The sequence below is a fragment of the Sorghum bicolor genome, chromosome 6 (genome assembly GCF_000003195.3).
Source record: "Sorghum bicolor cultivar BTx623 chromosome 6, Sorghum_bicolor_NCBIv3, whole genome shotgun sequence".
NCBI classification, from domain to species: domain Eukaryota; kingdom Viridiplantae; phylum Streptophyta; class Magnoliopsida; order Poales; family Poaceae; genus Sorghum; species Sorghum bicolor.
In genome coordinates, this window is record NC_012875.2 from 44,035,212 (window position 1) to 44,045,036 (window position 9,825).

At 44.7% G+C, this 9,825-nt stretch overlaps 1 protein-coding gene across 1 annotated transcript; it reads left to right on the top strand.

Moving 5' to 3' along the window:
- On the top strand, positions 6,010-7,718 carry LOC8077583 (U-box domain-containing protein 27). Its single transcript, XM_021462513.1, has one exon. It carries the CDS (start codon positions 6,104-6,106, stop codon positions 7,445-7,447), a length of 1,344 nt encoding a protein of 447 aa, XP_021318188.1. The 5' UTR covers positions 6,010-6,103; the 3' UTR covers positions 7,448-7,718.

Consider the following 9,825-nt stretch of genomic DNA (forward strand, 5'->3'; position numbering starts at 1 on the left):
TCAACCCACAAGGACGTTTTGTAGTGCTGCATTGCCACTGTTGAAGATTTTGAGGAATGCATGAGCAGGAGGTAGGCCATAAGTCGCTGCAGCTTATTTGGCTGCAGCTGCAGCTGTGTGCCTGTGTCTAGTGTTATCTAGAGCACACACGGTAGTTCTATATGGAATAAACGGAAGGAAGGTCAATAGGCTAATATTATTGTTTTTGTTATAAGTTTTAGTTCTTAGTTTTTCTTTGTTTGTATCAGTGTGGATCAATATGACTTTATATTAACTTGGATACTCAGTTTCTTGGATTAAATTCTTCTATTGACGTTAAAATTGTTGTTAATTTACAATCTAATTCCATGTTGGTTAAACTAACTTGGTTTTGGTTCTTGGGAGGTAAATGTTGTGCTGTTAGTCCAGTTTTAATGAGGCCTTATTAAAGTTTTATGGACATTAAATATGCTGATATAGCACCATATTAATGAAGAGAGAGATAATAATAGTTTTATGAGAGTAGAGAGAGTTTGATGGGGATGAAACTCTTCTGCCCTATTTCTAAAATATGGATATGTCTGAAATTGGATCACGAAGACTTCACTGAGGATGGCTTTAGGAACTTTTTGTCTTTTGTTGTTATTTTTCTTGTATGTGCAGCTTACGTACCACTCTTTTTCTATTGGATAAAGAACAGGCTTCAACCAAAGAAAACTAGGTAGTACGTATACACAGTCTTCTTGAAGCTACGACCTTGCATAATGTTTAACTTTGTGGTATGCACGAATGAACTTTAAAAACTATATAAGCGAAAGCCGCTTTGGTCGTGATTAGGATTGAGTTGGGCCATCTTTTGGATGCTTTTCCGGTCAAAGTGCGCATCGATGAGTTCAGTCAGGGCAGATCAGTACGGCATCGAGCTAAGGCCTTGTTTAGTTCCAAAAAAGTTTTGCAAAATTTTTTAGATTTTTCATCACATCGAATCTTTAGACACATGCATGAAGTATTAAATATAGATAAAAATAAAAACTAATTGCACAGTTTGGTCGAAATTGACGAGACGAATCTTTTGAACCTAGTTAGTCTATGATTGGATAATATTTGTCAAATACAAACGAAAAAGCTACAGTATCAATTTTGCAAAATATTTTGGAACTAAACAAGTCCTAACTTAGCTCAATCGGGGTTGTTTTGTTCCCTTGGACGGACGAGCCACAAGAGATGGTTGGCGCAAAGCGTTGGGTGCGGCCAGCTCCTCGATCAACCAAAAGTGCACTAACGCTATCCGCGTACTATATATATTTCTTTCTTCCATATAAAGTGGCCCAAATTGTCCGTGATTTCACTCAAAGTGACTGCACACAATGATGCTCATGCATGCTGGTCGCGCAACAGGGGGAGACGATGGCCGAGGTGGGGCGGGCATCTCCATTTTGCATGATGGGACTTGGAACAGATTAAGGTCCATGATTTGACTGACACAATGATTATTATGCAGATTTTTTTTCCCTTTCCAGACAAATCTTCTGCCATTATATTTATGCGGTGTCGCTTCCGGTCTAAGATGTGGAGTCCATAATAAAGTGACTTTTTTTATCCATTTTGTAGACGTGCGACTAGTAGTTTAGCTATAAATAAATTTACCCGGCCTGTCAACAACAGTATAAGCACAGATATGGCCTGTCATTGGGGAAGCTATTATTGCCCTATATATGAAGAATCCGCCATGCTCGCTGGGCACCAGCATGCATATGTGCCATTAATCTGTGTGCCGGCATCACAGAGAATATTTCGTCCATCAGGTTATTTTAAGCTTGGTCTCAGTTGGGTGCCTTGACTACAACAAACCAATAATGCAATGTAACTAGGGTCTGGTTTAGTTTCCAAAACCAATAATTGGCCTATCCAGCGCCTATGCAGTAAATTTCAGTCTTGTATCTATTTTTTTATTAGATAACTAGTTCTTGCTTGTACTATATGTTGCAATCATTTTCCTTGTTTTGCTTGTACTATATGTTCATGCTTTGAGGGTCAGCTAGCTTCGTAGGATCATTTGGTATTGAAAACTCTTGTCGAATGGCGACGAAGATAAATGTGCAAAGCCGAAGACAAATGCGTGAGGCCAAAGACAAATGGCTCACTTGAGGATATGACAAAGACGAAGCTAGACCAACACGAAGTCAATATGAATCCAACCTGTGTAGACCCCTTCGGCGTGCGAAGGCTCACCTCTTTCAACAAAGCCAAAGGAATAAATAATTTTCGTTGTATAAGGACCAAGTTGCCCCTAGCTGAAATAGAGGTTAGTTTTGAGTGTAATAGCAAAATTAGGGGCAAAAGGGGAATTGTATAAAGTCGAGGGCTTCCCCACTATAAAGATCCCCTAACATATACATTTTTTAGACATGAAATTTTTATCGGTAATGATAATGTGCGGGCGTCCGTCCAGTCCAGACGCCACGCACCCGGGCCTGCGGCCCAATAAATGATGTTGCCGAACCAATCTTATCTATCTCTGTTGTCCCTTTCCTCGAATCGCACTCCTGCAGCGCTCGTGACGCTCTCCTCGCTCTCTCCTCCTCCTCCACTCCCTCGCTCTACTTGTGTGGTGTCATGCCTCCCCTCTCTCTGTGACCTACAAGCCACCGGAGAGGAGGACGACATCGATGGCTTTCGGCGAGCTCCCTTCCTTCCTCCCTTCCTCCCTCCCTCCATCCCTGCCCCTTTCGCAACCTTTATATCATCAGAGAGGAGGGATACGACGTTCGCTGAGTCGCGTCTTTCCTCTTTGTACCGCTTCGCGACCTCCATGGAACCGGAGACGAGAACGACGGCGGTGGCTCCAATGAGGTAGGTGGCGGAGGGATCTAGATCTGAGGCCTTCCTCCCCCTCTCTCCTATCCTAGAGTCCTGGATCTAATCTGGCCCCTCCTCATCTTCCTCCTCCTCCTCCTCTAGATCTAAGGGATGTGGTGGTGGCTAGGGTTTCGGTGAGCTCTTGAGGTTCAGCTCTCTCGTGTGTTGCAATGGTGTTCTCCAGATGTTGTAGCATATTTTCACTTGTTGTTTTAGTAGGCTAGGCTTCTGGCAAGCTCTCGGGTTCAGATTTCACCTTTGTTGCAATAGTTCCCTCTGGATGTTGCAGCGGGTTTCAGTCATTGTTGGAGTACTTCTTTTTTGATATGTTGTTTCATTTTCTTCAGTCTGCATGTTGCAGTAGTTTGTTGCCTATTGTTGGAGCAGTTGTCGGGTGTTGTTGTTGTAGTATGTTCATTGTGTTTCAGCAGCTGCACCAAATGTTTCAGCTATTTTTTCTTTGTTTGTTTATGTTCAAGGTGTTTCAACTTCATCATCCCAGTGTTGGAACTGTTGTCCTTTTTTGTTGTTGCACTGCTATGCGTTCATAGTGTTTTAACTGCTATAATTTATTGTTACAGTAGTTCGTCGGGCGTGTTGCAATATCACGTTTTTGGTGTTTCAACGTCTTCATCCTTATGTTGCAGCGTGCAGACGAGGGAGGGGGAGGGGAGGGGAGCTGTGGTGGTGACTTTGCAGTTGATTGGACAATACTCCCTCCGTCCCAAAAAAAAGAGTGTCGTTTTAGAATTTTAGACATCTTAATCATTCGTCTTATTTAATTTTTTACATAAATATTATATATTTTGTTAAGACTTATTTTATCATTAGAGATACTTTACTAATAATTTATTTATTTTATAATTTATAAAAAATTTTTGAATATAACGAACGGTCAAACATGATGTCTAAAAATAAAAAACGTTACTTTTTTTTGGATGGAGTGAGTATTTATGAAATAGAAACGAAAGTGCTACGGTGGTGTTTATTTTGTAAAAAAAGTTTGTAATTAAACAAGGCTCCAGACTCGTCTCTATAAGGAGGTGCATTTGCAGAGTCGCAGAGAACCAGAACCACACGCACACGGCGCTCCCGCTCCTCGTCCGCACCGGCGAAAACGTGCACCTACGGGGTCGTGTCGACCAAAGCAGGCACGGACAGACGCAGGCGCAGCCACACAGTCACACAACAGCCAGCGAGAAAGAAAAAAACGCCGTGCGACACCACACGTCCACACCAGCAGTCTGGGCCCAGTGCGGCGGGTTACGTCGCGTCGCGGACGTCGACCGACCGACCCCGTATCGCGACGGCTTTGACCATGGACCGACGACCGGGGCACTCCCTGCCTCACGCACGCACTGCTGGGCCTCCGAATTTGCCCTCATAAAAAACTTTTTAGATTTAGAGACTATAGTATTTTTGTTTATATTTATTAATTATTATTTAATTATAAATTAATTATATTTAACAAATTTATCTTATAAATTATAGATAAGTTGTATAATTAATTATTTTTTTAATTTATATTTAATGTTCTATATGTATATATTGTATGATTTGTTGTAATGTGAAATTTTTAAAATAAAAAGATTTTAGGTGAGACTGGACCAGGCAGCAGGGGGGAGTAGCCAGCCGGGAAAGCAACCTCTCACCCCGCCCCATACGTCACCCTCAATTTCTTCCTTTTGACTCCCCTACTACCTTTCCTGCCTGCCCTGCTTTGAACACAGCCCTCTTTTTCCCTTTCATGTATTCCACACCCTCTTTTCTAGTTTTTGACTAAAAAAAAGTACCTCATGTTTGCAAATATGTGTCTTATTCGTTTAGCTGATAAGCTATGATAGAAAGTATTGTTGGCTGATTTATTGTGAGAGAAAAACACTACTGAGTGGCTAACAGATTCGGCTGATAAACTCAAGAAAACGCTAATGTGCTTGTAGAATAAAAAAATCGCATTTGAGCTTGATGATGATAAGGGGGTTTGTGGGTGCGAGGGGAGATTTGGTATGGTGTTACCCATGTAGCCTCTCTGCAATCAGATACGGTGTTGATATAGAATCTTATAAGATCAACCTATGTAGCCTCTCCGCAATCAGATACGATGCTGATATAGAATATTGTAAGATCTATCAATGAGAACCACTTCATACTAGTTTAATCTATCTATGCTAAGTTAATTTATATCATTCTCACTAAGTTTTTTTTTTTGAAAAAAACAAGAAGCATGTATCAATATATACAAGTTGAAATAAACATACTACCAAGACATATTTCATGTAGAATTTAATAAAAGCTTATTTGATGATGCGAATATTGGTGCATTTTTAATATAATCTCTCCACATACGGAGTGTATCTCCACAGCCTGGCACGCCGCTGGTTGCGTGGAAACACTATGGACGTCACACCTTTGCTCCAAACCAAACAATGCTACTTGGCTATCATGAAGTGTGGCGTGGCTGGTCGTGCCTTGCAACAAAACACTCTTAGAGTACACATGTTTTCTACCATTTTATGTTAAAATTGCCGATTGGTAGAGCTCGAGAAGTTTAATATCATGAATTCACTAAGGTCAGTCTCAATGCATGTTTCATGAGAGTGTCATACACATTAAATAGGATACCACATAAGCAAAATTGCTGACTTGGCAGGATCATTAAATGAAGGAGTTTCATCAGATGTGAGAGGAGTTTCATCCCCATAAAACTCTTGTGGCTCAGTTACCTAGTTACTAGTATTGTTAACTGTGTCATTAAACTATGCATTGAGACTGGCCTAATAGTGCCATGAATTCAATACCACTAAAAGTTCGAGCCAATAATAATTTTGGTTTTCTCCTTGATTAAAACTCCGAGTTGCTAGATGTTCTTTGGCGAGCATAGATGTTTTGTAGAAGAATATGGAACTCACATGGATTTTGTATTTTGATTTCTTGACTATGTAAATGTATACGCTTCAACGCCATATATAAGGAAAACAGAACCAAACAAAAAGGCTTTTAAGCGTGGAAGGAAAATATATAGTGTTTGAGGGGTACACGTGAAGACTTCTCCCGGAGAGGGAAAAAAAAATTGTAGTAACTGTTACGTTTGACACGAGCACGGTAGAGCCGAGCCGACGCGAGGACGACGACCACCAGTCCACCACCGTCGCTTTTCCTGGCCTTCCATATACCAGCACCCGCACCACCTCCACCTCCCTTTCCCTTTCTGGCCGCATTCCCTCGTCCTCCGGCCGGCAGCCGTCGTCGCCAGCAGGAGCTTCCGATGGTCCGGAAGGAGACGGCCATGAGGCTGCCCCCGCAGCACCAGGCGCTGGAGGTCAAGATCCCCAGCTTCTTCCGCTGCCCGATCTCGCTCGACGTCATGCGCTCGCCCGTCAGCCTCTGCACCGGCGTCACCTACGACCGGGCCTCCATCCAGCGGTGGCTCGACTCCGGCAACACCACGTGCCCGGCCACCATGCTCCCGCTCCGCTCCACCGACCTCGTCCCCAACCTCACCCTCCGCAGCCTCATCGCGCACTGGGCCGCCTCCGCCGCCTCCTGCTCCCCCACCGCCACCGACAATTCTTCGGCGACACGGACCTCTTCCCCCGCGAGCCTCGTCCGGCAGGTGGCTTCCGCCGGCGTCGACCCGTCCCCGGCCCTCCGCGAGCTGGCCGCCTATCTCTCCGACGACGACGTCGACGACTTCGAAAAGAACGCGCTCTTGGGCGCCGGCCGCGCCGCCGAGACCGTCGCGTCGGTTCTCCGGAGAAGACCCGAGGAAACCGGCGTCGAGGGCGTGGAGGCGGCAACCAGAGTGCTGGCCAAGATCTTGGCCTCGGACGGCATCGACGACGCGAACAAGAAGCGGGTGGCCACCGGCCTCACCGCCGACGCGGCGGCCTCGGCCGCGTCGCTAGCGCGCGTGATGCGCCGCGGTAGCGGCGGCCTGGAGGCGAGGGTCGACGCGGCGAGGCTGGCGGAGCTGCTGCTCGCCAATGCCGCAGACGAGGCGGCGAAGGCGGCGGTGGCCGAGTCGTCCGAGCTGCTGGCCGAGCTGGTACGGCTCGTGGGCACCGTCGACGAGAAGGGCGCCCTGGAGAGGAACGCCGTGGACGCCGGCCTCTCCTGCCTTGCCGCAGCCATCTGCGTCTGCGGCGGGTCGCGCCGCGCCTGGGCGCGCGGCGAGATGGTGCGCCTGGGCGCGGTCCAGGCCGCGGTGCGCGCCCTGCGCGCCGCCACGACGGAGCCCGGCGCGTCCGCGAAGGCGCTCCGCGTGCTCGAGTCCGCCGTGGGCTGCGCCGAGGGCCGCGCCGCGCTGTGCGGTGACGCGGAGGAGGCCATCCCGGCCGTGGTGGGCAGGATGATGAAGTCCGGGCGCGACGGCGCCGAGGCCGCCGTGGCCGTGCTCTGGGCGGTCTGCCACCGGTACCGGGACCGCCGCGCGGCGGACGCGGCCGCGGCGGCGGAGGGCGGGCTGACGAGGCTGCTCCTGCTGATGCAGAGCGGGTGCTCGCCGGCGGCGAGGCAGATGGCGCTGGAGCTGCTCAAGATTTATAGGGTGAACGCCAAGAGCTGCCTCGCCGGCTACGACTCCAAGACCACCCACATCATGCCCTTCTGAGGAAGCGAAGCGGACGAGAATGGCTTGCCGGAATCCTTCCTGGGCTAGCTGATCAAATGGATTCGATGAATCGATTAAATTGCAGGCGATGGTGTTCTTGTTCCTGTGATGTTTCTTGATATTTTTTTCCATTTTCTTTTGATGTAAGTCGATAGAGAAACAAAGAACAATTGGTTCATGGTGGAGGGGAGAAGAATAATAATCTGTACAGTTCATGGGTAGAGTTTTTGACATGATCAGAACAGGCACAGGGGACAACTTAACCAAAGAATTGATTTTTTAGGCCAAAGCAATTGGAAGCGTTTGATTATTCCTCCTGAAAGATTTGCGAATTTTCAGAGAAATGATGATCGACAGGAGATGTGGAATGATAAGGTTGTTACTGGAAGCAATAATGCTTGTTGCTGCTCACATCAAAACTTACGAAGAAGCTGAACGACGACGATCACATCAAATGATTTCATTTCGAATCATTGGTCTGCACTTGTGGTAATGCGTACGTACTAGGTTTTCATAGAAGTGCTTATCAGGCAACAAGTTGTAGAATTGCCTAATGCAGGATGTCGTGGTCTGGACTAGAAGGACAGATTACTCCTACAAATCCGTAGTCTGAAAGCAAGATCAACAAGACATGGGTACAGCATGCGCACTACTGGCCATTAGGATAGAAAAGCCTGGATGGAGCACGTTCACGTTGCCGCTGACCAGAGCCCATGATGGATTTGACCAGTGTAGCATCACGTCTAGTTCACTCCACCCACTCATGACTGACCCACAAGTCATGAGACCAGATGTCTTGGGTGAGCTCTAAGCATAACCCAGCTATGTAATCCCAAAGTATACTCAGTTTGTTTCTCGTCTTCACTATTGGAATAATTTATAGACCAGAGTGCTTGTCCCCATGCCCATCGGTAACCGGTGAAAGGAACGTTTTGTGCATCATGTTGCATGTTTAATTAGCACTTGATCACTAGGCAATCTTCGTGAAAATGGGCCTAATTTTCACACCTAGGATCTTCCGGCTTAGTATTGTACTCCTTCCATCCCAAATTGTAAGTTATTCCAAGAATCTTAGAGAGTGAAATCATTTTCACGTTTGACCAAAATTATAGAAAAAAATACTAAAAATTGTAATGTAAAGTGAGTATACTATAAAAATATAATTAAGAAATAATCTAATAATACTTAGTTCGTACCATAATAATTATCATTTTATAATATAAATTTGGTCAAACTTAGAAAAGTTTGACTCTCCAAGATTTTTGGAATGACTTACAATTTGGGATGGAGGAAGTAGATCGTACTGTCTACCATCACAATATAATTAAGTTCATTAATCAGATACAAGATCTTCAATGTGTCATTTTGACTACACTTATGTAGGAATAAATATCTTATCTTAGACAAAAAGGGTTATATGCTATGTTGAATATATATTAGTATCAATATTATATTGTCAATCTATATGAGTCTTTACACATTGATTGTCAAATCTAGAAAAAAACTAAGAAAAAGTTTAGCTTAACACAAATCTTGATGTAGTCATGTTTGTGATTAGAGAAAGTAACTCCAAAATGGTCATTGAGTTAAAGAAAAGCTAAAGTCGTCATTTACACTCAGGAGTCCGCACTCCGCATCAAAAAACATGCTTGCTGGGTCCTTTTTCCACCCGACATCTAAGAGCATGGCCAACATAAGGCCTTGGGCCTTGTTTACTTCCAACCCAAAATCTAAAATTTTTTATGATTCTTCATCACATCGAATCTTTATACACATGCATGAAGTACTAAATATAACGAAAATAAAAACTAATTGCATAGTTTGGTCAAAATTAACGAGACAAATCTTTTGAGCCTAGTTAGTCCATGGTTGGACAATAATTACCACAAACAAACGAAAGTGCTACAGTGTCGCGAAATTTTTCCCTTCACCAACTAAACACGTTGGTGTTGTTAAATTTTAACTCCTATCACATATTTAGATATATGTATGAAGTACTAAATGTAGACTATTTACGAAACTAAAAACACAACTAGAGAGTAATTTATGAGACGAATTTTTTAAGTCTAATTAGTCTATGATTCGATACTAATTGTTAAATAAAACGAAAATGCTACAATAACTATTAAGCTTTAACACATCCAACCATATCCTAAGATTTTTGGCCGCCTCAGAATAAAGTTAACATACACGTAGAAAAGATGGATGGGAGTCACTGATCTCTCCAGTGCAAGCTAACAGGTTGGTTGATTCTGCTCCACTGCGGCCTCACTTTTCCCTCCCAATGTTCGCTCTTGCATGCCGGCTCCTCTGCAGCCTTAGTAACTTGTTGCATGGACGTAACTAAAGCAAAAAAAAAAAAAAAAGGTTGGAGGTCT

What these genes read in the sequence shown, in the direction of transcription:
- LOC8077583 (XM_021462513.1), top strand. Translation starts at nt 6,104, where the DNA reads ATGGTCCGGAAGGAGACGGCCATGAGGCTGCCCCCGCAGCACCAGGCG.